Source organism: Dinoponera quadriceps, unplaced genomic scaffold, assembly GCF_001313825.1.
Source record: "Dinoponera quadriceps isolate SergipeBrazil2010 unplaced genomic scaffold, ASM131382v1 scaffold2420, whole genome shotgun sequence".
In the NCBI taxonomy this organism is placed as follows: Eukaryota; Metazoa; Arthropoda; class Insecta; order Hymenoptera; family Formicidae; genus Dinoponera; species Dinoponera quadriceps.
In genome coordinates this window covers 530,548-558,394 of record NW_014556754.1, presented here as the reverse complement: position 1 = coordinate 558,394, position 27,847 = coordinate 530,548, and the positions used below count along the sequence as shown (strand labels likewise).

The following is a 27,847-nucleotide window of genomic DNA, read 5'->3' as shown; positions in this document are numbered from 1 at the left end:
AAAAAACAAAACGGTATAAATGTCAAATGAATATTGTTTTCTCAGCTGAACTAAGAAACGTAGGATGCAACGAGTCAGTATGAAGGTGTTCTATCTTATAAATTCTAGAGTTTTATTCTTATGCAAGTTAGAAGTGATAACACAATAGATAATAAAACTAGAGGCTTAACGTATATGATATTTCTACTTGGAAAATACACTCTAACATATTTAATGCGGTACTTAATAATATTAAAGTCGAACAATTACTAAATGATTGCATGTGTTAAAAATGTGGTATTCTAAAGACTGCGAAATCTTTAAGTCTTAAAACTCCGATTTAACCCGATCACAGTTTTTCTTTGCATACTATTATTACGATAATTAACACATGTGTAGGAGAGAGAACTATGTCTTTTACCAGCGAAATTCGTTAGAAAAGTATTTACAGACGTGTTGTGCTCGGATAATAAATTATTTCACGTATTTCTCCATAAATTTGCGGTGGAATTCACTTCGCAGCGAATCGTTGATGAAGACATCGTGCTTCTTTTTTGGCTCGGAACGCGCACAATTCTTGAAAACTACATCGTCGTCCCATCGTCTTCGTACTTTCATATCTACTCTGCCGCTTTGGGAGGAATAGTTTAGCAAAGGGTTGCCTGAGAGAATATTTTCCATGCGTATCCTCTCTTCTTCCTGGCGTTTCTCCATTTCCTGCAACGCGAGAAACAACGTTCGGATCTAATCTTTTCTTACTTTTTCAACTCCTCGCGATATTAACCGATGAAATCAGTGGCATTTACCTTCTTAGCTTGTTCCGCCGCGCGTTCCTTCTTAATCCTCTGCAGCTCGGCTAAAAGCGCCGCGGTGTCATCTTCATCACTGTCAGAATCCGACTCGTCATCATCGAGTGGATCGTCCGCATCTAAGCTGGCCGCAGGAACTTGATCTAGCTTCTGTCTTTTCGTATTAGATGCAGTTGGTTCTCTGGAAGGTTCGATGGCACGACGGCTTGATCCTTTCTCCTTTTCCCCTCGTTCTCTTTCCTCCAATTCCTTTCTGAAGTCACGGTTTCGTAGCTCTTCGATCGTTCCCTGACCATGTTCTCTGTAAAGAGAAATAATACCAAAACAAACCAATTGAGTGTATAATATCGTCCGTATACACAATCAATGGTGTTTGATTTATAAACATTAATTTATACACAAGATATAAATGAGAAGTAGCCCAGCGTCAGAAATACATGTTACTCATCTTAACATATTTACTTCGGGTGATTTTCATTTAAAGATTAGATATCTTACTTCTCGAAGCATACGTGTTAAGGATGCGACAGGATTACGTAAATATAAGCCTGTGAACTTACTTTACTCCGATAGTCATTGTTGTTACATACGATAACCATAAAATAGGGTAAGCCTACATCATTAAGTGTAAATAACGTGATGACTTTCTCGAATCTCGATAATTGTACGTTAATACGTAATTGTTGCAAGTCTTCGAGGGAATAATAACAAACAAGTATGCAACTTCGCACTTACCTGTATTTAAGCTTTGTATGCGATGGCAAGTCTCTGCTGCTGTATTGTTTCGAGATCGCACTCAGGTCCTTCTCGCCCCGTCCTTGCCCTCCTCTAGCAGGCTCAAAAGTCGGCCTTGCTACCGTTGTCATGCTTTCGCTACTCGAATAAGTTACAATTTTATACGACTACTTCCTGGTTAAGTTTTACACGCGACTTCGGTTACAGCTCGCTCGCTGATACAACAAATACTCGGCAGTGTATGGCGAAACAATCGTTGGCAGAGCCCGCACGCACACACGCACGCGTATCTAGTGATATTACAGCAACGCTGGAAAGCACGAGAGAACTGCACCCTTGAACAATTAGATTACTTACCAGCGAGAAGCACAGCTATTTCATTGGTTAGATATCATCTTAAGATAATATGTAGCCAATGAAACTGCACAACCAGGCGCGACCGCTCCTCAGGTTTCTCTCTGATGAGAGATTGGCCTATGGCCGGTATTCGATGGATGCGTTCCACTTAACGCTCCCAACGGTCGTGAGCATCATTCTATCCTTGTTTCTCTTGGGCGTTAAAAACAAAGACAGAACAATGCTCGCGAACGTTGAACGGAACCTTTCAGTAGTCGGATCTTCTATTTTTATATCTATATTTAAGACCGTCTTGGGTTTATCTTGAGATGCTGTACGGTTCATTTCATTGGCTACGAAACACTTAAGACGGTCTTAAATATAAGATTCGACTATGAATACCGGGCTATATGATGTTTCAAAGTATTTACAACATAAAGTGGATCCTACCCGACGACGGATCGTTCAACACGTAACGGCTTCCGATGCGCCGTGCGTGCCAGGAGAAATGAACTTGAAATACTTGGCACATAACCAATAATGTATAAAAACATACAACCTGCGGCTATTTTTCTTCAGTGTCGCCACGTTCTACTCTATCGTATAAAATACTAGAGATACCTTCCAGCAACGAACCCAGAGCCGTCTGATTGGCTGCGCATTGCCTCAAGATGAAAGCTGACATCTAGAGATAATACGTGGCCAATGAGACGGTCTTGTTCCTCGCTGAAAGCACATCACGTTGCTCGGCGAAATATTACCACCGTTGCTTGATGAAAGCGTCTGGGGCGCTTGAAGCTCCGAGCGCAGCCGCACGCCCTTATTCGCACGTTCTCCATCGATTGTCACAGTGGTCGCGGGTTACAACGCGGTGATGTATTTGATTGTTTTCCAACTCGAGCCCGGCTCCAGCTGGGCACGGTGATCTATGCGGCGGCCTAACGAGGCCATCGATGCGCCGGCATCAGGCAGCCGATTTAGCCCGAATGACATTGAACAGTGTCGGCGAGAATGAGCGAGAGGAAGTTTACGCGCGGCTTGGGCAAGCCCGGCATGGCGGCGCAGCTGCGGGAAACCGTATCGCAGGTCGTCCGGGAAAGTACCGTACAGGTGAGAGGCTATCATTGCTCATCCACGTCGGTAACTGTCGGCACATCTCTCGCCGCGGAAATGTTGGGGAAATCGTGCGATCAAGTAACGCGGAAACGCTCGGGGAACGCTCGGGGAGCTCCTTATCATTCGTGAAGTTTAGAGTATTTATAGAGAGATAAGATTCTTTCATAGAATGTGAAAGAGCGTGAGCAGATACGGCCAAGATAACGAACTGCGGATGATCAAGTGTCGTATGATTATTGAAAAATATGAATCCCACGTCCGAGGTTAAAGATACCGCGGTACCGAGAAAGTTCAAGATGTAAACAAGCAACGGACTGAGCAGAAGTCGGGAACTTTGATTCCCTTCCGACTTGCTACGCGCTCAGCTTCGTTGAGAGACGCGATGGTTTCTCGCGTTGAGATATGTTTGACGCGTCTGTGAGAAATTCTACGACGACGATGCACCTCACGTTATCCTTTCCATGTCCTTTCCAATGAGTAAAAATCCAAGAACTAAAGAAGATGAATTTTTCCGATATATTAGAGTGAATTTTAGAGTTATGTTTGATCTCAAGTAACAAACCAAGGAGTAAAGGTTCAAGGATTTTATGTAGAATTTAAGTGTTATGCTTAAGAGTCACATTGATTCTTTATCTCTGAAAATTGACATATCTTTCGTAGAATAAACCGCATCTAGTTGAACCCATTGACTTTGAGAGTTTTGTCCTGAAGAATAAGACATTGCTGCAAAATGATCCCCAACGAGAACTGCTACTATATCCCCAAGATGATATTTCTGTGAGTCACAATTCTGACTATTTTATATACTCGTCAGCATATTATCCACATCCGTTTTATTCATATAGATAAGCTAACGTAGAACCACAATCTTACAGGATATGAGATAAATTTAAAGGATATACTAATAATATTCTTATCGTTGAGATATAATTTTTTTTAGCATATGTAACATTATAATTTCTTTTTCGAGAAATTGGAAACATTAATTTTCTGAAAAATAATAAAGTTATTATTGATAGAGATATTTTTTCCGGACAGCAAGTGGTTCTGCCAAGAAGATACCGTAGCGTCGTGCCAACCTTGCAACATTTTACGGAATGTGACGAAGGAACGGAAAATCTCCTGACGAAGGAATGTTTACGTAGTTACACGTCAAATTGGAATCTTGTACATTACAAATATTCAGCATATAGTGGAACTTATCTCGAGTTGCCAAGGTATAAGTTTAAGTGTGGTGGAAGGATCCTTTGCGGTGAACAATGAAAGTCATTTATTAGATGCTTTCATTTCATTAATTTACAGAATAGCCAAAGCGGATGATCTGAAAGACGAAGTATATGAAATAGATACCGAAGTAGATCAAGTTGATGAGGTAACGTATTTCCCTTTTCTTTCTTGAAGACTTGTGTTTCAATATTCACGTTCTGAATCTTCGACAGATCATTGAAATTTTATATGAGTTACGTTAGAAATTGTATTTTTATCACGTATTTAGAGTTGAATATGATCGTCCGCGTGTTTCCGTAGGATTTAACGAAGAACGATGGTATAACGAAGGAGGGCTATTTGATGAAAGGTCCTGAGATTGGTAGTACGGATAGAATGTTCGCTCATATAGGTTCGAAATCATTTAAGAGACGCTTCTGTCATCTAAGGCAAGAAGTCGACGGCACTTATATACTCGAGTTTTTCAAAGACGAGAGGAAAGGGGAGGCCAAATTGACAATAGTGATGGATTTTTGCACAGAAGTTGTCAGAAATGCCAAACGTGGTAGGTTCAGCTTTGAGCTCCGAATGAGCGATACTCACAAATCTTATACACTGGCCGCTGAGAACGAGGCTGATATGCAAGACTGGTTGTTGAAGCTCAGTTCTGTGCTGCAACATTACAAACAGCAGGAGGAGAAACGCGCTGCTTCATTGGAAAGAGCTTGTAATACACCTCCACCATCCCCGCAGCCGATGCAGGTGGTACAATCGTTATCACTAATTTAAGTGAAAATACTCTTCAATCTATCACATTAATTCATTGTTCTTTATGCATAAGTAATCATTCTTCATATAAAAGTACTATTCGCCATGAAACCGATTCTATGATGAGATGACGGCTTAATCAAGAGTGCGATAATCTTGCGTTTCAGGTTTATGGCACATTGAAGGGGCTGGAACAGAGCATGAATCCACAATTGATAAAGTATTCAAGGGAGACTGACACCAGCATTGCTTTAGCGAGGAGAGAGAACAGAAAAAGACTGTTCAGTGTGTACCCTTACATGGCACATGTCAAGGCGCAAACAAGCCCAACCACCGATCATAACGTGGATCCTTACAAGGAACAGTTTGGTCACAGGATCTTCGTGAAATGCGAGAGCCTTAAGTTCAGACTGCAAGCACCAATCGACGAGAAGGAGTCCCTCTGTCAAGTGGAACCTTATCACACGACATTGAGCCTCTTCGACGCGAGGAATGGCAGGAAGCTCACTGAGAATTTCCACTTCGATGTTAATCACGAAATTATGCGGGACGTGATGAGGGAACTGAGCCCTGCGGGAATCATGACCGAGACGGAGGATATCGCACTCCCTGGAGAATTGAACCGTATCCCTTCGGACTGGATGAAATATCCGAGACAGGTGATTCACGCAATGATTTTCGTGCGAGAAAAAGATAGGAGAAACAGACGCTAACGATCGTAATTCCCTTAAATGTGCATTCTCTCGTAATATATAAGTGTAAATGTCGAAATTCCAAGGTAAAGATTTGTCAAAAGCCCGAAGATTCAAAGCGTTGCTATTGCAGGCGATATTCAATATCAGCAATCCTCACCCGGACATATTTCTTGTCGTAAGGATAGACAAAGTACTTCAAGGGAACATACATCAGACATCAGAACCTTATTTAAGAGCCACTAAGGATCCGAGATTGGGTTTAAAAGTACACAAGCAAGTCCGAGTTTGTTGCCAAAGGTAGGATTGTAAATTTATACTTACATCTTGTATTTGACAATGTCGAAAGTGCGAACGAGATATTTGCGAATTAAGATTGCGGTTGAAAACCTCAGTTCCCTTTCCTTCGTCAGGTTAGGAAATTACAGAATGCCATTTGCGTGGGCCGCAAGACCATTGTTCCGGTTGTACAGCAACGAACTGGACACGTCCTCGGATTTCCCGGCGATATACAGACAGGACGGCAACAAAATAAAGGACGAGGAACTGCTGAAGCTCCTTTCGGAATACAGAAAGTGCGTATCGCACGGTGTCGAGAAATATATGATAAAATATTTAATATGCGTTTATTTGTAATATCGGCGATCATGACGATGAACAAATTTTCCTCGCAGGCCTGAGAAACTTAGCAAATTGACTGTGATACCTGGCTGGTTGAAAATAAGAATCGAGCCTATTACGGATATTCCTGAAAGTGCGTATTTAAATAATAAGTTCTTACGAAAATTTTCCTTACCTGGACTTTGTATGCAATTACGTTCCGTTGTACGAAGTTCCCGAGTACTTTGGGGCCGAAGAAGTTTACAGAGCTCTTGAAAATACAAGACTATGAAAGACTCAATAACATTAAAAATAAGACCAAGCTTCGTGACTCGGTCTTTCCGAATAATTTTCTCAACAATTCTCTCGCGGTGACACCGGCTTTCGCCGGTGATTATCTTACTGATTCGTCAAAATAAGAAAAGAGAGGGAATACGGCCGATAGTTCTGAATGATTCCAGGTATTTTATAGACGTATAAAATATGATTTCTAGATACGTTGTCAACATGCCTGGCGCCGTTAAAGCCGTTTCCGATTCCCCCGACGGCGGAGCCGACGATCGAGGTCGCCGAGTTCGAGAGCACTTCCGAGAGGGAAGTGCATCCGTACACGACGTACGTCAATCATCTCTACATATATCCGCAGACGCTCTGCTTCGACGCTCAGAAAATGTTCACTCGTGCTAGGAACATAGCGTGCATCGTGGAGCTACGCGACGACGACAATGAGAATGTTGTGCCTTTGCGAGTACGTAATAAAAAGCATTCTACAGGGTCTACCGAACAACCGAAGGATCTAAAAAAAGAGGGATCTTTTTACCATTTTACATCTTGTGACAGGCAATTTATGGAAGACCAGGCTCACCGTTGTTGTGTCTGCGAGCGTCGTGCGCGGTCTTGCATCACAACGCAGTGCCTTCTTGGTACGAAGAAATTAAGATGAAGCTACCTAGGAAACTGCACGCAAAGCATCATATACTATTCTCCTTTTATCATATAAGTTGCGATATGAACAAGAAGAAGGAGAACGGCGTTGAGAATTGCGTCGGTTATGCTTGGGCACCGTTGCTGCATAAAGGAAGGTAGGTAAGATGACGACGTTACAATTGTTAGCAGATACGTTATCGCACGTGATCGTGTGATAATAGTAATATGAAGATAAATATGTCTCTTGAGATGATGATCCCGTATTTGTGCAGACTGAACGTGGATATAGAGTCGAATATCCAAGTATTGCCTGTGGCGACGCACTTGCCAGCAGGATACCTTTCAATACAACCCCTTGGGCTAGGGAAAGGGGTAAGAGTAAGATCGATCATCAGTATTACTCATTAATGTCTGCTATTGTGTTTGTGCATCCAGACATGGAAGCGACTTACTTTTCTCACTTTTTTGTTACTTGATTTCGGTTCTTAAAAAAGAAAAAAAAATTACTCGATCATAATAAATCATGTTCAACTAACTTCGTTGAAGTTAAACTAGCTTCTTTGAAGATGGAACAAAATGTTTAGTAAAAATGGAAAATAACAACGACTCCTACGACATAACGAATTCATAAACCGTGATTTTGTTTTTAGACTGTTTTTGTCAGGTTTGTCAGAAAATAATGACCGCCATGAGCGTGCATGATTGAGACTCGAGTATTGTATTTATTTTATTTCATTAAATGTGTCCGAAAAAAGAAAAACGCAAAGAATTTGATGTTTTATGAAGAATTTTATTGCGTTCGAACATACGCCTAAAATTGAGTTTAAAGTAAACTTTAGATTTTATGTATTATGTAACTTTTATTCCCTAAAATTAAAATTTTGCTTTTCATTCACCTTCACAGATTTATTGTTTTTAATCTCTTCGAAGAATGATATAATAAAAAGAAATAATTTCTAACAAATTGTTTAGAAAAGTCTCGCTTCTCTTAAAACCGACTCATTATTGTCATACTTTTTCAAGAATGAAAAATCACTTTTCCCGCTATTTTTGACGGTTAAACCGTTTCCATGCCTGCATATCTCGTCCACGTACCTAGCTGTATTGGTGCAAGCTTTCGTCGCAAAGGAGCAAGAGCAATATTGACTCGTACGTGTTTTCGCAGAACGCGGGGCCGGATATTACCTGGATCGATTCGCAGCGGCCAATCTTCACGGTATCTTTTCAATTAATCTCAACGGTATTTACAAGGGACCTTCATCTGCACAATCTTTTCGTTCACGCCGAACGCATTCTGGATACGAAGCCGTCGGCGACTCCCTCGGATTCGGAGACGTGCAAAATCTTGAAAGCGGCACACGCGGTTCAACTAGTCACCGTTATTACGTTTCTACCTACTATACTAAACCAGTTGTTCGTGTTGCTGACGTACAATACGAATCAAGAGATCGGACTGTACGTGATCAGGGTCCTGATACACTTCATAAACATGGTGCACGAAGCCGGCCGCAAAGAAATCCTGCAGGCATACATCAAGGTGAGGGATCCCGCGAGTATCAATGAAATATCAAATCTCCCATTTGGTTTGGACAATCTTGAAATATCCTTGGAACTTGAGCATTTCGGCGGTTTTTGCGATCGGTCTTACTCTACTCGTAGTTTGTGTTCGTGCTGCCTCCGCTACGAAACGGTAACTCCACGGTGCACGAACAACTAGCGAAGTATTTGCCGACGTTGCTGCAGCCGAGCAACACCGACTTCCTGGTGGTGAACAAGTTCATGCATCACTCCAACTTTTTCTTCGAGATAATGATCAAAAGTATGGCCCAGTATTTACTGAACACCGGCAGGATCAAAGTGAGTTCTTCGCGTTCTTCGCGAATTTCGAAGCATTTTAACATCGTCGTCGCTGGCGGACCAGATGAAAGGCACAATTTCTGATTTAGATGCACAGGAACGAACGATTCTCGAAGGACTATCACGAGAAGATCAAGACGTTATTAGAAGTGATCATGCCGTATCTAATGACCAAGTACAAAGAGATGCCGGTGGAAACGCACGAGTTGAACAAAAGTCTCGGCCAATTCTTGAAGGTACGCCGATTTCCCACGATCGTAACACGCGTGATCTAATCGTATGCGTCGTCTGCATCGTCGCGATATTCATTTAGATTCTCTCAATGTGCACAGCGTTGTTTCACATTCATGGATCGGGGCTTCGTATTTCGCCTCATCAATTCCTACCTGGACAACTTCTCGCCCGGCGATCAACGCACGCTGCACGACTTCAAGTTCGCTTTCTTGCAGATTATCTGCTCTCACGAACACTACGTGTCTTTCAATTTGCCGATGATGCAGTCGCGCCTTGCCTCTAGAGGTAAGTTTCTTAGACGTAACGCTGGATAGATTCGAGGTAAACTGCGGCGAACATTTACTAATTCGATTAACTGACTTCATTGTTTCGCGTCTTGTTTGGAAGACAATGACAATGACGCCGAGAGCGAGCCAGAATGCGATGGTACGTTTATAACTACAGTCACGCACGAATACGTGTTGCATACGTTTCCTTGTTTATAGTCACAATTAGCGCGGTTTCGGTGCTTTTTAATTGGCGAAGCGCCTCTTTTGGAAGGACGCTGTTGATTCGACAATCGTTGTTTCTCAAATCGACACATTTAGGTTTGCCGATGCAGCATCCATGTTTTTTGCAGGATTAAACACCACAGTTCCACTATTTCATTATTTGTGTTTGCAAAACTTTCACGATCCCCGTCACGCCTAATCACAACTGCATCGCATTAGAGACAGTGAACGTCGTGACAGCGGGGATTAAGCTGAGGGGTTTTTATTTCGTGGCAGATTTGATGAACGAGTATTGCCTTACGGAAGAGTTCTGCAAGCACCACTTCCTGGTTGGTCTTCTGATGCAAGAAGTCAGGACTTCTCTCAATGAGATCGTGCAGATTCGTAAAGTGGCGATAGGAACTTTACGGGATTTATTGGCGAAGCACGAATTGGACGACAGATATCAGAATAAGGTGGGGATGTTCGGTAATTTGCCGACGGGTTCGCCCAACGTGTGATGCCTGGAGGAGCGTGTTCGAAGGAAGATCAATCTTTCATTACAGGGCCAACTGAGCAGAATAGCGTCGATTTACATACCGTGGCTGGGCGTTGTGCTGGAGAACTTGCATCGGTTGCAGTCGACGCAGGACGAGATGAAAACGGACGCGAAACAGAACGGCACGAGCCGAGTGTCCACCAGCAGCTCGTTCCTCACGGCAAAGGACACCGTCTCTCTCAACGCCACGAGCTCGGGCACACCCAAGTCTCTCCACAGGTAGATTTCAGTTCATCATCGGAACGATCTGTATTGGGTGATCGATTGAAAGTCAAAGGGATGTCGCGCAGATTGACTCTTCACCTGGACAGCCAGTCACCCGTGAGAACGTCGATGCACCTTCGGGATTCTACTTACTTCGCCGCCATCGCCGGCCAAGGATTGGTCAACGGATATTCCTGCACCAGTGTCGAGTCCGACACGTCGACCGTGTCCGGCGCATCCCAATCTAACGTCTCCCAGGAGACCGCCATCGTCAGGGAACTGGCGGAAAACGGAACGGGCGAGAGGAAGAGACATTCGCGCACCTTGAGCGTGACGCAGTCACTGCCCAGGTGCGACAAGTTGCAGCCGTCGGAAGTGAAGGATATACTGTTGTGCTTCCTGTTTGTCATCAAGTACCTGGGTGACCATCAAGTGATCGCTTGGTGGCAACAATGCAACGACTCGGAGATACTGAGCTTCTTCGCAGTGATCGAGTGAGCAGCGTGATAAATAGAAAATGAGGATAACCTAATGATGTGACGAGAGAGAGAACGGGTGTGTGTGAACGACGTCGTTTTCTTTTGTATCCTCAGGATGAGCTTGCACCATTTCAAATACATCGGTAAGAGACAGATAGCCGCTAACGCTACGAGCTCTTCCGGGAAACCCCGTACTGTCAAAGCGATGACTCTGCCCGCCAGGATGGCGCCGCCGGATTTCACCACCGAGAGTGCCGCTACCAGCACGTTGCAACCTCACAATACGGCGACTAGAGAAAATCTCGTCGAAAATGATAGCGGCAAGGTATACCAAGCTCTACTGGAAGCGAACATGGCGACCGAAGTCGGTCTCATTGCGTTGGATTGCCTGGGACTCTTTTGTATTCATTTCAAGGTACTTACGATCAGCTTACGTCGCAGTTTTCTTATTTTCTCGCCTTCGTGCGTTGGAAAGTCGACACGAATACAAATACGGTCCCATTTCCCGCAGGATATTCTCTTGGCGAACGAGGGCGAAAATCCAATAATGCAAAAGCTGTTCAACATTTATTTATCGTTCCTCCAAGTCGGACAGTCGGAAACATTGTTGCGCCATGTTTTCGCTGGATTCAGAGCCTTTTTAAATAACTATTCCATCGCGCTTTTCCAAGGTACTGTTGATTTTTCAGAATCTAGCACTCGAACCTCGTATCTTTTTAGGAATTTAGCACTTGTTTATAAAATAGAATGATGAGGTTTGTTAACTTTACACGAGATTTACTACTGAATTTCATTTTTTGACTCGTCGTTATAGCGTGTCATAAGTAAAATTCGTACTTAGAGTTCAGACAGATACGTGGACAACACGTTAATTATAATTAGCTTATAAGCTGGAAACTCGCGTAAAATCTGCACAAAGCTTGAACAAAATATCTCGCCCTGTAGGCAACGCTGTGCTTTGCGGACGCTTGTGTTACGAGTTGCTGCGTTGTTGCAACAGCAAGTTGAGCTCTATACGGCAGGAGTCCTGCGCTTTGCTATATTTGCTGATGCGAAGTAACTTTGAGTTTACCAGCCGAAAAGGATTGACCAGAGTGCATCTGCAGGTGCGGTACTTACACGTTTATATTTTAAATGTAATTTTAAAAGGATTCGGGGAAAAAACGGGGGTTTCCATTTTTCCGCGGTTTTTTTCGCTTTCTTTCCACGAAAAGCGTAAAAAAAAAAAAAGAGCGTTTCTTCCCTTCTTTTGACGGATCTTTTCGGTTTTTCTTTTTTCCACGGGCAAAAAACGGTTTTTTAATTATACTTTTAAATCCCTCGAGTTGATCCGGCTTCGCTCGGGTCTCTACTAACACGTTGAGCGTTCTGTTCACTCGTAATTGAAAACATTTTACACGTATACAGAATTTACCGTACGTTTGTTGCGTGTTACAGGTGATAATTTCGGTCTCTCAAATGCTGGGAAACGTAATTGGCCTGAATAATTCGCGATTTCAAGAATCGCTGTCTTTAATCAATAGTTACGCTTCCTCAGACAAGGTCATGAAGGGTACAGGTTTTCCGGTTGAGGTGAAGGATCTCAACAAAAGGATTCGAACGGTCCTAATGGCAACAGCGCAAATGCGAGAGCACAATAACGATCCCGAGATGCTCGTCGATTTGCAACACAGCTTGGCCAACTCCTACGCCAGCACACCTGAATTGAGGCATACCTGGTTAGAGACGATGGCCAGGAACCATGCCAGGGATGGTAACTTTTCCGAGGTAGCTATAATTTGTACGAGAAATTACCTACGCGTGTAAATGTCGAGGCAATGCCTTCGAACTCGAATATACTTCACGATGTTACATATTTCTCTTTTGTTTTTAAGGCCGCTTGCTGTCAACTACATATTGCAGCACTGATGGCTGAATATCTGAAATTGCGGAAGGTTCATCCGTGGGGCGCGGAAGCTTTCGATCAGATTTCCGTGAACATTTCGAGGGACGAGTGTAATCTTAAGCTCGACGCTGGTGAGATTTGTATGTTTGCTTTTTTGTGTTGTCCTTATTTTCCTTGTCGCATGCGTTGAGCGTTTGCGTAGATGGTTGTCTCGATCCGATTCTCAGGTGCTCTCAGATAAACACAAAAACGTTTTTTTTTTTCTTTCAGGTGTTCAAGATATTCACTATAATCAGTGTTTACTTCTCGAGCAATTGGAAGTTTGTGCTGACACGTTGGAGAAAGCCGAGCGTTTTGAGTTGCTTGGCCATTTGTATCGTTTGATAGTTCCTATGTATGAAGAGAAGAGAAATTACGAGGCTTTGGCTAACTGTTACTCGCACTTGGCGCAGGCCTGCAACAAAATCGTGGAAGTCAATCGAACTGGGAAGAGGTTGCTGGGGAGATTTTACAGAATAGCATTCTTTGGCACGGTAAGTTATATTATCATTAGTCGGGCCTGTGCATCTTTATAATGCAAAAATCTAGCGTACATACAGGCAAATTTACGGTCTAAATAAGTTCGGAATTTGCGTTATACGTCAAACGACCGGTGTTCTAACACTGTAAAATAATAAACTTAACGTATATATAAACGTATTATTATTCAGGCATATTTCGAGGAGGAGACCGGCCAAGAATATATCTACAAGGAACCGAAAGTAACGTCGTTATCTGAAATATCGGAGCGTTTGTTGCGTTTATACAGCGAAAAGTTTGGATCTGAGAACGTTAAGATGATCATGGATTCCGTGCCGGTCGATGTGAGCGAGTTAGATCCCAAGATAGCGTACATCCAAGTAACGCACGTAACACCGTACTTCGAGAAGCCCGAGTTGGAAGTGCGACAGACCGAGTTTGAGCAGAATCATAATGTATCCTGTTTCATGTTCGAAACGCCGTTCACGAAGGAGGGCAAGGCGAGAGGCAGCCCGGAGGATCAGTGGAAACGCAGGACTATTCTCACAAGTACGATTTCACAATTTCATTAATTCGCTTATCTAAGATTTTCGCTCCTCGAGAGTAAGGGAAATCCGAAGATTGCACGAGTTTGTTATTCTCGTAGCGCAATATTCCTTCCCGTACGTGAAGAAGCGCATTGGAATTGCCGAGAAACGAATAGTGGAACTCAGTCCTATCGAAGTCGCTTTGGATGAGATGAGGCAACGTGTTCAAGAATTGGAAGACGTAGCTTTGATTGGACCAACCGATGTAAAGAAGCTGCAGTTGCGTCTTCAGGGTAGCATCTGCGTGACGGTAAATGCCGGTCCACTGGCCTACGCTTCGGCATTCCTGGATCCCGCACTGTCTCCCCAATATCCTGACGACAAGGTAGAGGAACTGAAGGATGTCTTTAGGTACGTATCTTCATTTTCGCCCTTTGTAATCTCTCTCTGCACGCAGCATCGAGATGCAGTGGGGCTTACGGTTGTATCATGATTTCAGGGAATTCGTCAAGATATGTTACACAGCGTTACAAATTAATAGCAAACTAATCACGCCGGACCAACACGAGTACCAAGAAGTATTGCGCGAGAATTATCAGAAATTGTGCCAGAGTTTGTCGTCCTTACTCGGGGAGCCGATATGGCCGGACGAGCAAGTGGGGAGCTTCAAACGTAATAGTGCTGCTTTGTTCAGTGCCATCAGCGGCGCTAACAACCACACTAGTACAGCCTAAGTCAATAATTCTAGAATGTCCATTCAACAGACCGTAAATTTGTTTCCTTTCTTCTAGTGTGATGTGTTTTAAGATCAATGTTTAAGGTCTCGCCGAGCCCGAAATATTTCTCCACGCAGGACAGAACTCCTTAACAACAAACATATCGGTTTTTGTAACTTCCGGTCTGAACTTTCGTCTAGAAAACTTCTCGAGAAACTTTCCGATCACTGCCAAATTTTTCGCACCAAGGAGCGACGTGATGTCAACGGGGAAATCCTGATTGGAGAATTTAAGAATGTATTACGTGCACTTTTGTTGTTTATAGTCGTTGAATGAGAAATTGAGCCAAGTCAAAGAACTGCTTCTACTTATCAAGCCTATCGTGTCAATGTCGTAGTTTAATAAGTTGCGATTCAACTAGTAGAATAAGTTGGGTGTTAAAGACCCACCAGGGCATTTATATAGTATATGTATAACGAGTGAAAAAGTTACTAGTACACCTAACATCAACTCTTTCACTATGAATAGCGTTAGTCGTCCACAATGCATCCGTATTTATGATGTCCGTGTATAATCGGCTTTACCAGGGAAGATATATCTAACGACGAAAGTAATGGAACCGAAAGGTGAGACTGGCTGTTCGTATTACGCGAAGGATTAAGTGTAAGTCGAAGTAAACTCTTACCGTGTTTCCATTTGAAACTTTTTCTATCGTGTCGTTTCTTCAATGTTTCGTGAATTCACACAGGATTGAGTTTAATGCGCTTTCGCTCAAAAAGTTACGTTACGACTGACACAATCCAAATTTACCCCTCATCTGTAAGAACGAAATGTACGAATACTTTTGTCCATTGTATGCGTTACGATGTGTATAGTATCGATGATTTATCGTATATGTATATACACTTGGCTTCGATACGGATTGAACACCTTTTTGCAGTTTACCGCGGTAAACGCAAGCAACGACGGCCCAACGAGAGAGCTTATTCAGTAAACGAAGAACATTAGATCAACATCTTGAAATGTTGATTTTTCACGTATCTCCCGAACGTTTTCGCTCGGTATTCGAAAAATATTTTCCAAACATTACCAGACAATATTATCCTTTGGAATATCGTAAACATGTTTATGAAATCTCGAAGTGATGAAGTTATTCGCAATGACGCTTAACGCAACATTAAAAGTTGTATATTAAAATACGCTGCGAGCTACTAAATGTCGCTGCGACGTTTTGTCAATGATCGTTTTGCTAACTCCTAGGAATTGGTGAAAAAGTTCTCGCATCGGGAACATCGGCTGCTTTGTGAACTGCGCCGAGAAAATATATTCAAGCCGTTTTGAAAACAAGTCTATATATGTTAATCATTTGAACGAATACGGAATACGTTCAAAAAAATGCTGAACGGGTGCGCTCGCGTTTCTGCCGTTTCGCGTCTGCCGTTTCAGTTTCTCACTTTCCCAGGGAGTCGAGATGAATTACGAATGGTAAGAGTCGACTTGAAGTAAGAAAACACTTTAAGTCGCGACACCGACGATGCCCTGTGACAGGATCTGAGCGCAGTCGCGCGCTTTCGAAGCGCCATTTTCGGCTTTTCAAGCGAGACGGGAGCAGCGCGATCGCTCAAACGGTTCCAGCACTTTCTGTAAAAATTCATTTGTACATACGTGTATAATTTCCCGCATGCATATGCGCTGTGTAAAGAGTCGACTGTTTTAGAATATCGTAGAACCTCGGATTTTTGCTGAAAAAGTGAGAAATCGTATAGATCCTTTAATACGAATTATCGAATATACTTTGCGCCACGTTGCGATCGAACTTGTGCGCGCGCGTTTGTACTACTTGCGATGCAGAGACTAGTTTAATATGGATTGAGTAACTTGTATGCGGCGTTTGTATCGGGGATTTATAGGAAATCGAAATGAACGTTTGTTTATATTACGGAGGGGGAGGGGAGCGATGTAGCGCCAGACGGCTACGCTTTACTGACAGGAACCGATCCGACCACTTTGATACCTTGCGAACACACGCACAAAGTATTGTTATTACATTTTCGTAATTATTTGCGAAGTGACGTAAAATTTTATAAACTGATAACGCGAGAGAATACATATGTGTAAATTCATTTATCCGTGAAGAAACGCACCGACCGATGCGGGTATCTTAGACTAGCGATAGCTTTAAGAACGAATGTTCAAAAATAAATATGTGACAGATACGTTAATGGCCATCATTCTCGAGCGGATCTTCAAGTTGCACGTCTTTTCAGCGACCTTGTAACGACAATGATGTTACAAACAAACGCGTTATTTCCTGAGCACGCCTTATGGTACACGGAAAAAAAAAAATCAATGACGTACTCCCGTATAAACAAGAATATCATATTCTTCTTAGAAAATGTTTAGCCTTGGTTCGATTGAATTTATAATCGATGCAAGTATTACTTGCACTCAAGACTTCGAGACTAAAAATCTTCTAAGAATACTATAATATATTCTGGTACATATATGATAATATATATCTGTCATTGATTTAAGACTATCTTTTTTTCTATTTAGACATCTTCCATCAGCAAGAGTGTAACTACGAAACACACAGCAAACGCTAACTGGCGAAACACGGTAATGTGGTATTTTGCGAAAGAAGTAAGTTTGGAAGGAGAGATAAAGAGAGAGAAGGAAGAGGAGACAGACGGTCACCTTGATGATTTATGTATGAAGCGATCGCTGCCGAGTTAGCAACGATTACCGAAAGTTGGTTGACGACCCGGCCGGGGGATTCAGCGGGGAATGGATTTCCCGGTCTTACGGGTGTCGAGCTTCGCGCCGGGTGGTGCGAAAAAATACCGAAGATGACGATAAAGATGAGAAGATAGAAAAAGCAAGTCTCCCTCGTGCGAGCGTCCTTACCTCGGCATTGGCACGCGCGGTAGATGGCGTCGCTGGTGTCCCCCGTCGTTCGCGCGGCATACGCTTCAGCCCCATCCACTTCTGGCCGCGCGCCGCCGTCGACCATCGGGGTTTCTCAGTGCAAAACCACCCCCGGAGCTGGTGTTATCAAGGCGTACGATGACACGCGAGAACTTCGCGGACCCGACTCGGTTGATCCGTCGTTGAACATCCCGCGGTGGACTCGCTCGGAAGTGGGATTTTCAGCGGCGACTTCCACGGATCCTCGCGAAGATCGCACGGCGAGCCTCTCGACGTGATACGACGGGGAGGGAAGGCTTTTTTCCACTTTTCCCTCGCCGCGATCGCACTTTAGCGCGTCGCGCGCGCTATGTGCGCGATGATAAAGCAACGTTCCGGCAGCCGGCGACGCAGAACGAAGGATCGTCTTCTCGGGAACTGTGCGCGCCGCAGACCCGTCCGGGGAAACGGATCGTCGTATCGATGAAGGAGCCGGTCGAGTGATCGACGGCGAACTTCAGTTCGCCGAGTTCGAGCGTTTGGCGGTAAGCGCGTTCGAACGCGCGCGGAATGCGAAACTCCGAGTTACTCGTTGCTAGCGCGATAATTGCAATTTCACGGTAATTTCACGCCCGACCGGAGCGGTGCGGTGTTCCCCAATTTTCCCCAATTGCGGAGTTCCTTGGAGTTCGGTGTGATATCACGGAGTATTCGAACATTCCGCGCCCACACACACACACACACACATACACACAGACATACACAGACGTGTCACATGAAAGCGGAAAAACGCAGATCGACGATAAGGGATGACTGATGATAACGCGCGGCTGTAAATCAATCCGCAATAGCGCGACGTTTGAATAAAATTTACAACGCCCCGAATTCGAACACCGCGGAGAAATTGGACTCGCAAGAAATGTCATCGTTCGGCTTACTGTGATTGTTCTAACGAGCAAGTTACCGCCGCGTCGAAGGCAGAAGGGACGATTACGGCGGTGAGCAGCACGAACTGCAGTTCGCCGGGTTGAAGTGTTCGGCGGCAAACACAGTTCGACGGTGATGAGACGAGAGTCCCGCAGCCAAGGTTGTAACGTTTAAAAGTCAATTGTTGTATTTGCGATCAGCCGCTCTTAGCATACGAGATGTTCCTCAGTGTAATTTAGAAACCGTTGGAAACCGATGAAGCAGCCTCTCCAAGTTCACGCTTTTACGAGAGCGGGATGATAGAACGAATGTAACGAGATATCAGTTTCGTGTAGCGATTTGAAAAACTGAACTCTGGAAACTTAACTGAAAGTAAAAAGTATATTACATTAACGTCCCTCCGTGTAAAGAGAGAGAGAGAGAGAGAGAGAGAGTGTGTGGCGATTTCCACGTTATAACGGAACTTTAGATTCCTGAAGTTTCTCGGACTTCCAGCGGGAAAAGATCCCGTGGGAGATGGCAGCGTGAAAGAAGATGCGTCGGAGGAACGTCGATCGCGGATGTACGACGCCGTACGGTGGCGGGGATGCACGTTATAAGGAGGGAACGACGTCTGGGGCTTTCTCTCGACGCAGGAAGGAACCGGAGGACCTTCACGAGGGTATCCCGTTGAGGCAGTTCGCGTCAATTTCACCGTTATTGTAACGTATTGTTACGCACAGTTCCTATCCTTCCCGATCAGACTTCCCGGTCCAATAAATTCGCGGCGACGCGACCCGGGGGATTCGCACGTCGATCCGCAAAGCGAAGCCGATCGATCCCCGGCGAAGATGGAGTCTCCATTCGTGAGCCTCGCGAATGCGAGCGACGACCTCGTCAACTGCAGCTCGCAATTCGGTTCTCCCGTGAACGGCACCTGCGAGAGAATTGAATTCGGCTTCGACCGCGAGCTGGTAGAAAGTATCGTGGTGGTGGTGGTGCCATTGTTCTTCGGCATGATCGGCATCCTCGGCCTGGTCGGGAATTCCCTGGTCGTCGTCGTCGTAGCGGCGAATCCCGGAATGAGGTCGACCACGAACATCCTCATCATCAATCTCGCTATGGCGGATCTGCTTTTCGTCATATTTTGTATCCCCTTCACGGCCACCGACTTCGTGCTGCCGTATTGGCCGTTCGGCAACGTCTGGTGCAAGATCGTTCAGTATCTGATCATCGTCACTGCCTACGCGAGCGTTTACACCCTGGTCCTCATGAGCCTCGACAGGTTAGTATGTTGAATAATTGTACTTTACATTGAGAAAAGGGAAAAGAATAATCGTAGAATCAACGAGATTTCGGTCAAACGAGCAAAATATTTTCAAGCCGCGAATTTTAGTCCCACTGGAGTAAAATTATACAGTTGCTTCAATGAGTTCCCGAGTCGAAATTTTAATATTACTTTGAGCCTAATTTAGTCTTACATTAACGCCCGGTCTTTCATTTTCTGGTTAATTCGTGGTTTAGGCTTGATCTAATAATAACGTAAAAATGATATTTTCCAATCCTTGGTTAATCATTAAACCTCAAAAGTGACTACTACAAAACCACCAGTTTAATGATTAATTATAAACAGGGAAACGCAATTTTTGCAATATCATCGGTGTGAGTTTAAACCACGAGTTAACCAGAAAATGAAAAATCGGGCCTAAATGTTCAAAGGTTTTATTGTGTTCCTTTGGGGCTACACGTGGGGAAGTTATTGCCATTTTCTCCATATTGAAGCTTTAACATAAAACTAAAATTTAGACTCCGGAGGATTAAATCCCTTTTGTAAGCATTAAAGGAGCACTTATTGCATTCCTTTAATGTTCCAACTTATTTCCCCCTTTTTCTCCACTTGAAGGCTTAATGTAAAACTAAAAATTTCGGGTTATCAGTTGATTCAACGATTGCGATTTGATCAGTGACTACATGAACGCAACGTATGGTTGCGCGAACGCGTAATTAGTTCAGCGGGCACAATATTTGTTTAAATGAGAGTAATCGCCAATTTTGCCGCGATCCGACCGCTTTTCTCTCAGTGTAAATTAGATTAGATCAGATGGTAATACTATCGATGATATCTAACAACTAAATCAATAATACCTGTGATTTAGATTAATAACTAAAATAAAAATGAATGAGTAGTTTTCTTTTTTTAATTGATATTCAGATTTTTCTTTATTCGAAAAAAAATCAATATTATGGAAGATGTTTGTGCACGAAATTTCGCCAAAGGGATATCTATATTCGCACATAGAGAAATAGCAACTAAACATATAAATCAACAAGTGCGAAATACACGACGCGTAGTACGTACGAATAAAAACGAAAAACTTTTGAACGCGGGAACAAAAGTAATTGTTTTAAAATCAAAGCTCCAAATAAAAGGATTTGATATGTTCCACAAAATACGTTCTATTTTTTTTATAAAAAAAAAAGAAATTTACCTGTGACGGTCATTTATTAGCTTGCCGCTGTGTTGTAGGATTAAACGTACAGTTACACACGAGCGTGCGCGTAGAGTTGTAACGCGAAATTCGTAATACATATCTATAAATTCGTGACGCACACACATGAAATGCGTAAAAATGAATGCCAGCGTATGTGAAACGCGCGAAGCAAAAGTTACCGACGGTCGTGTATACCCCCGCAGAAGCATCTGTTTTCACAGAGATAGGAAATGTTCTTTTTACAGCACGGCCAGAGAGTGACTTATTTATTCATACATTTCCATAACGTTTGTTACAACCTCTCGTTTTACAAGCGAGATACGCTCTGGATACGCAGTACGGTAAATAGGAAATCCGACATAAATGATCCGAAATTTGCGCCCCTGTTTTCCTTCGACTCGTGCTCGCCTCGTTAAGTGAAAATGTCTCGCTGCTTCTTCGCACATGCGAAAGCCGAAAATAGCAAACTTCGGCTTCATCACGGCTGTTTACGGTATCTATTCAGATATCGATCCGTCCTTTTCAGTACGCTCTTCCATCCTCACCGAGGATCATTAATCAAAAATCCCCACGCACCATCTTTTCGGCTCAAACACATGCTTCTTCTCAGGCGGCGGGTGAAGCTCGCTGGCAAACTCGTGTCCCTCGGGCTTATGCCCTTTAGGCGAGGGAAGAGTGCGAGAAGGAGTGAGAAATCACAGGGGGCGAGTCGAGACTATGGAGAGGTTGCTTGATGACCAATATCACGCATGTAGACCTGGACGAGCAAAATAGGCCGGTGCGTTATCGCGCCACGGCTGCCGCGTGTTGGTTCAGACGAGAATTGGGTTTCAGTTCCTTCAGCCTGCGTCAGCAACTGGAGCAGATAATGTCCGGCGATATCACTCAGCGATAATGGGCTCCGCAGCTTCTCTCCGTCAGTAATCTTTCCCGATCCTCGTTCAATAAAAATCTTAACGGTCGTCTTTTTCCTCTCCTCACTGTCAACGATTGCTTCGCGCTCCGGCGGAGCTCGCGGGGTAAGCTCGCCCCTTTCAGAGAGCCGCATTTTACTCCGAGGCTCTAAAAGCACCGTCGAGACGGTAAAACTACATTTTGCCATCGGTTGTGATCGATTTTACCGCACCGTGACTGGTGCGTCCAGAAAGTTTCGGAGCATTATGCGACGCCATTCAGTGCTGCGTGTTGCTGCAACTTTATGAGGCGTCGTGAGGGCGCTGAGATTCTCTTCCTCTTATACAACTGATCGCGCGGAATGGAGCGCGGAGTTAATGCCTACGTTCGTGCGAAACCTTTCAGTCGCGTATTCCGCCGATAGCATTGCAGTATTGCGCAAATATTGCGAGGATGTGGGACCGTAGCGTTTCTCCAGAGCGTCAGGATAAACGTTACGAAAATACTTCGGCACAGCCGAAGCACAGTTTGTCTCTTTGCTGATGCACCGTGTCGCACATTTTAGTGTTTGTCAAACGGAACAGGTGTACCATTTGACAATCGCTGACAGAGAGGGAGAAAGGGGAATTACCCGGAAGTGTGGCCGTAAACAACAAACCCCAGACCACTAGTGTTGCCAAGGAGCGTGTGCTCGAAGATAACATCATGTTAGTTAAATGACAAACGTTACGCAACGAGGTACGGCCAGGTGAGATCCAGGTGGGGCGAATGTACATCACGCCGGAAGCGATGTCACGAAAGACGCTCTCAATTTCATTCGAAGACGCGTCGATCTCGCTGCACGGGACAGAATCCCTCAGGTCCCGCAATGAAACGATCGAGTTTTGTCCGACTGTGCCCAACCAGTCGAACAGAAAGCGGTCAGGGAAGTTTCCAGCGAAGCGCTCAAGAAATGTTCGTGGTCGAAATGAAAGTTCACATGTCGTTCCCTCGTCGCTCGTTTACGCAGTGTTCTGTGTTGTTCGATCGACAGAATGCATGGCTTCGTCCAGAATTTTGTAGAAGGAAGTTCTGAAGCGATTAAGATGCAGCTTTTTCTACAAAATATTCATTGATTTTTGTAGATTATGATGATATTTTTTCGTTCATTGTTATTTATAGGTAACAATCTATGGATCTGTAGATTATTCAGTAGATCGTATATATGACGGATGACGGTTAAAGTGGAAATTACACCAGAGAGTACACCTGCACTTGGCGGAAGTGATCGAGAGATATTGATTGATCGAAAACGTAAAAACGAAAGGCTTTTTAATTTGTGAGTTCATGCAGCGGTTGAACTACAAACAGTGTTAAAAACGGAAAAATGGCCTCTCAAAAGTTATGCAATGCGATATCCGGCTAAAATTCCAGCTTCTTTGTGGCATTAAAACCAAATTATCGCAAATACCGCCTTTATCGTAGTGGATAGGTTGTGTTTTTTATAAGCGTACTAAATTTCAAAGCGATGTCTTCAATAGTTTCTTAGTAATTAATTCCGCACACTTGAAAAATGTAGTTTCGAGAAAAATGAGTTTAAAATGTTACATTATAGTATTTTCTATTTAACTATAGGTTTTCATTATTTATAACTAATCAGCTATTTAGGGACCAGAGTATACTTTCTCTCTCTTCGAATAAGTCTTGCTTAGTAATTTTTCAGTACTTACGAGCCATTACAATACTCCCGTGATTTGTGTAAGCTTCGACGCTCGACAGCTCTCAATCATTCTGCGTCGATCAACGGGAACTTCGGCTTGAGGACTAATTAATCTCCAACACTTCCATTTTTCCAAAAAGTTGAATATCTTTCGTTCGGAATGCAGGCTGCTAAGAAAGCAGCAATTTCGATAATTTTTCTATAATTATCACTTCCGATGCAGAAAAGGTATCCTTCGCAGCGAATTATCATGCCGTTGATGCTCTCATCGTCGTATAAAAGGAATATAATACGACACGATATTCATGTATATATAGATACTCGGAAGAAGAGACGGCTATTCGTTTTAAGCCGAGATTGAAAATGCTGGAGCAGCACGCGCTCCGTTTCCTACTTACGCGCCGCTTCAATTTACGACTTATAATTGCCCGACTGATAAATATCCGAAATAACATTGAAAGTCTCACGAGTGTATTCTTAAGACTTCAGACTTTTGGACGGAAGTATGTAAAAAAAGACAAACCTATCTTTTCACAGACATTAATTTACTTCTTCATATGGTCTCATGTACCGGACCGTTTTGAACGTATGCTTGTCGAACTCTCGCCGAAAACTTCCGTTTTCATCCGGGCGACGCTCATTTACCGAACTTTCCCTCGCAGGATCTGCGTCGCAAGTCTGCCCTCGTCCGGATTTGACGGGATAATAACGCACATAATAATAAATCAATTTAAAAGTTTCGATTCCAAATTTGCGGAGTTTAGATTCATTACGGAGTTAGATTCATTCCCATGGGATTTTCCTCTTAGCTGTTAACAGATAACCCGATCGGGCCTTCTGTTCTCACAACTTTATCATATTTAATATATCAAATATGTTTACAATTATAACTTTCACGTGAAAATTTTGCTGGAGTTGTAACTAAATCCTCTTATAATTGCTGAGAGGGCTCGTAGCACAGGGGATATGCGCAAAGTGCAACTTTCCACAACGACAATTATGTAGTGCGTGATGTATATTTCCCAGTTGCGGCGATCGCCCGAGAAGAGATACATCGTGTAGGATTAACCGTCTAAATTGTATTCGAATATTCGTCACTGAGGGTATTTCTCTTGCACTCCCGTAGCTTCGACGTTTGATTCGATGACACCTGGTGGAATGGTGACGCATGAGGCAGTTTGCGGAGCGCACCGAGCGCATATATTCTCGTTTGGAATATTCGTTTCAACCAATTCAAACGTATCTGTCCCAACGACGTAGGCCATTGTAGATGGTCGCCTGACTTCAATACCTAACGGCGATATCTCTTGTAGCATACGTTATACGAGCTCGATTAAATCAGTCAGTTGAATTTTGATTATTCAATCTCCGGTTGCAGGAATGCACTCCATTATATCAATTACCGGCGATATCGTGATCCCCCTTTGTATTACGAAAAGTGAACGACTACGCAGCACGGTGAATAATGTTATTTTTTAACGCACTTCACGATCGACTCGGCACGTCGATTGTGCACCGTTTAGACGATGTTTTCTGCGAAATAATGTGAAAGGCATTGACGTATTCTTTCCAATATATAACTCCTTATCTTTCTTCCCGTCGAAGGTTGTCATATTCTTCGCATCGTCTTATCCATCGATAACAAGTTCACTCTTTTAGTGTAAAAGGCAATTGCAGTCATTCGTCGTCAAGCGTTCCCAAGTCGACATTTTAGTTCTACTTTAAGTCTAATTCAGTTCTTCGTTAGGTGCTGAAAAGTTTTTTATCGTACCCGTTTGGCGCTACAAATGGGGAAGTTATTGTCGCTTTCTCCACTAGAAGACTTAATGTAGAACGAAAATTTAAACTCCGGAGGAATAATTAAATTCCCTTTGCAGCGTTAAAGGACCACTTATTGTGCTCTTTTGACGCTACAAGTGGGAACTTATTTTCGTTTCTCCACTTGAGAACTCAATGTGGAATTTAAAATTCCGACTCGGGAATAATCATTGCCATCCACCGTCACATTCGTGTCCTTAAAAGATAAGTGGAAATTCCTCAGCGTGCGTATGCGTTACTGAACGTCCTTCCTTTGAAACGTCCTCTCGATGAGAAAATCAATGGAACCGGCACAGAATCGACGTGAAATTGACGTGGAATCGACTTCCTTACGTGGACGTTCTTATCGGGCTGTTACGTGATCCAACCGAGGGAAATGTTTACCGATCGGAATAAAAGATGAAAAAGATGCAAAAGACTGAACATTCATATGCAAAGTAACTTAATGAATCTCATATATCTTGCTTTTAATCACTTAAGTGGCTGAGGAGCGAGCTATCTTGAAAGGGCTTAGGAAGTAGCCCGTCCTCTCTGACCTTCCCTCTTAAAGCAACCGTCGTGTTCAAGACGGGGATTATCGTTAGACAAAATTGATTCTCGGATTATGAGGGCTCGTACATTTTCGGACAATTTACAAACTCGGTCGGAACTTCGCGCCAGTGCGAAAGAAGAAGAAAGTAAGAGACGTTCCCGACATGGGGAAGGAGTTGCAATATTCTAATATAAAACTTCGCTAACAGGGATTTCACTCCGCGCTCTCTCATTAGCGATTCAAGCTATGTTAATGATAAAGTTCGCGCGGCATGAGGGCGGTTAATCCCCGGTGAAAATAAAATCTCTGTCCGCAGGTACTTGGCGGTGGTCCATCCGATCGCCTCGATGTCCTGGAGAACGGAGAACCACGCGATCCTCGCGATCTGCGTCACCTGGGCGGTGATCCTAGCGATATCCACTCCGGCGCTGGTGATACACGGCGAGGTAAGTACGTCGCGAACGATTCTCCACATCCCTCTGATCCAGCCTTCACTCCCTTATGTACCCCGTGTACGTAGATTCGCTACGTGTTCCAGGAGATGGGCGGCCCGTCGTCGGAAAATCTGACGGCTTGTCGGATCCTAGAGCAGTACGACTGGTCCTTCTTCCAGGTGTCCTTCTTCCTGACGAGCTACGTGCTGCCGCTGAAGCTGATATGTATTTTTTACGTGTGCATGCTGATCAAATTGTGGCGTGGCGCGCGCATTAGCGCCGAAAGCCGACGCGGAAGGAGGCGAGTCACCAGGCTCGTCCTCGTCGTCGTCGGTGTCTTTGCCGTTTGTTGGTGTCCTATACAGGTAAAGGCCACTGTCCGTCCCGAGAGGGGGACTTCTCATTGGCATTTCGTCGCGATATCCCTCGCAACGTCACGTTACAGGTGATACTGGTGACCAAATCTGTCGATATGTTCCCGCTCACGACGGCGACGATAATGCTGCAAATAGCTAGTCACATCCTCGCCTACACCAACAGCTGTGTCAACCCCTTCCTCTACGCCTTCCTGAGCGACAATTTTCGTAAAGCCTTCCGGAAAATCATCTATTGTAGGCCGCGACCGGAGCCGAACAACCGGCTGGGACCAGCTACGAAGACTACGAGAGCCGCCAGTAGCGGCGATATTCTTTAGGTAAGGAAGAATTTCTTTTCCCTTTTTTGTTTCACGTTAAAACAATATCGCAATCCCTCGTAATATCCTTTCCTTCGCTACGATAGCCTATATTTTCAAGGGTGTACTCGAGAATCGCGTGTTTCCACAGTTGCGTCGGCGATCCCACATTTCCCAAAGTGATTTTCTTCCTTTCGTTATGACATCCTGTATTTTCGCGAGTGTGCTCGAAGATCGCGCGTTTCTACAGTTGTGTCAGCGATCCTGTACTTCCCAAAAGTTATTTTCAATCTCGACTGCTACTTCGCTCGCCCACGGTGAGATTCAAGGGATCCAGGAGGATTTTCAAGCACAACGTTGCCACAAAGTTGTCGTTACCCTCCTTTTCGTCTTCTTTTCCCCGAAGCGATATAAATTTCTTCGAGGGATGACGAGCGGAATCGTGCCGGCACTTAACGACGTTATTCGATTTACTTCGCTCGACTCGGCCGGGCTCGATGTGCGAACGCGTAACAAAATTCTCCTCTTTCCCCTCCTCGCTCGCTCTCACCCCTCTTCACCCCCAAAGCACAGCACGGTGTATTGCCATTAACGCGACGACGTTTTCACGGCTAGTTTACCCCGGCTGCCATTTTCGTCTGTCCCTTCCGCGCACGGATATCGTTAGAAAAAGGGAGAGAAGGAAAACAGACGCAGACGGGAGGAGATAGAGAGGAGAAGGATGGAAGAAGAAATATATACAAGGTACAACCCGATCTTGTGCCGTCGAGCATTGCTATTAATGTTAAGTAAAGATACGGGGTTAGTGTAGGGTGGAAGGGAAAATATTCATTTAAAAACATGTTCCTTATGCCCCTCCCCCCCCCCCCCCCCC

At 44.0% G+C, this 27,847-nt stretch overlaps 3 protein-coding genes across 14 annotated transcripts in view; 2 read left to right on the top strand and 1 right to left on the bottom strand.

Moving 5' to 3' along the window:
* Positions 1-118: 118 nt before the first annotated feature.
* LOC106748073 (protein CWC15 homolog B) lies at positions 119-1,811 on the bottom strand. The gene is made up of 3 exons (XM_014626271.1): positions 1,524-1,811; positions 786-1,089; positions 119-696 (listed from the first exon to the last, which is right to left on the bottom strand). The coding sequence occupies exons 1-3, from the start codon at positions 1,652-1,654 to the stop codon at positions 454-456; spliced, it is 678 nt and encodes a 225-aa protein (XP_014481757.1). The 5' UTR covers positions 1,655-1,811; the 3' UTR covers positions 119-453.
* Positions 1,812-2,658: 847 nt separating this feature from the next.
* Positions 2,659-16,834, top strand: LOC106748115 (dedicator of cytokinesis protein 9). 7 transcript variants are annotated; one of them, XM_014626340.1, is made up of 29 exons: positions 2,659-2,969; positions 3,636-3,752; positions 4,014-4,192; positions 4,278-4,347; positions 4,503-4,943; positions 5,117-5,608; positions 5,775-5,941; positions 6,055-6,216; positions 6,316-6,395; positions 6,736-6,989; positions 7,082-7,323; positions 7,441-7,546; positions 8,334-8,705; positions 8,828-9,025; positions 9,115-9,261; positions 9,358-9,544; positions 9,647-9,685; positions 10,027-10,205; positions 10,296-10,507; positions 10,579-10,986; positions 11,086-11,386; positions 11,483-11,642; positions 11,917-12,077; positions 12,409-12,738; positions 12,846-12,987; positions 13,127-13,389; positions 13,567-13,924; positions 14,022-14,313; positions 14,402-16,834. In XM_014626340.1, exons 1-29 carry the CDS (start codon positions 2,871-2,873, stop codon positions 14,634-14,636), a joined length of 6,393 nt encoding a protein of 2,130 aa, XP_014481826.1. In that variant the 5' UTR covers positions 2,659-2,870; the 3' UTR covers positions 14,637-16,834. The 7 variants fall into 7 exon arrangements, with proteins under 7 accessions (XP_014481826.1, XP_014481824.1, XP_014481830.1 ...); XM_014626338.1 differs by having other exon boundaries at positions 12,846-12,996; XM_014626339.1 differs by having other exon boundaries at positions 2,871-2,969; positions 7,441-7,540; positions 12,846-12,996; positions 14,402-14,636.
* An 842-nt stretch (positions 16,835-17,676) lies between these two features.
* Positions 17,677-27,847, top strand: part of LOC106748131 (allatostatin-A receptor-like) — a 16,215-nt gene continuing 6,044 nt past the window's right edge. The window contains exons 1-5 of one of the 6 annotated variants that reach the window (XR_001374719.1): positions 17,677-19,716; positions 26,183-26,312; positions 26,387-26,665; positions 26,746-26,994; positions 27,589-27,717. Coding sequence is in view for 5 of the 6 variants with exons in the window: in XM_014626378.1 (XP_014481864.1) it covers positions 19,283-19,716; positions 26,183-26,312; positions 26,387-26,665; positions 26,746-26,994 (1,092 nt within the window). In the remaining variant the exon portion in view is untranslated. Of the gene's footprint in view, positions 19,717-26,182; positions 26,313-26,386; positions 26,666-26,745; positions 26,995-27,588; positions 27,824-27,847 lie in introns of those variants that run through there. The other 5 variants (XM_014626378.1, XM_014626377.1, XM_014626375.1 and 2 more) reach the window with 5 other exon arrangements.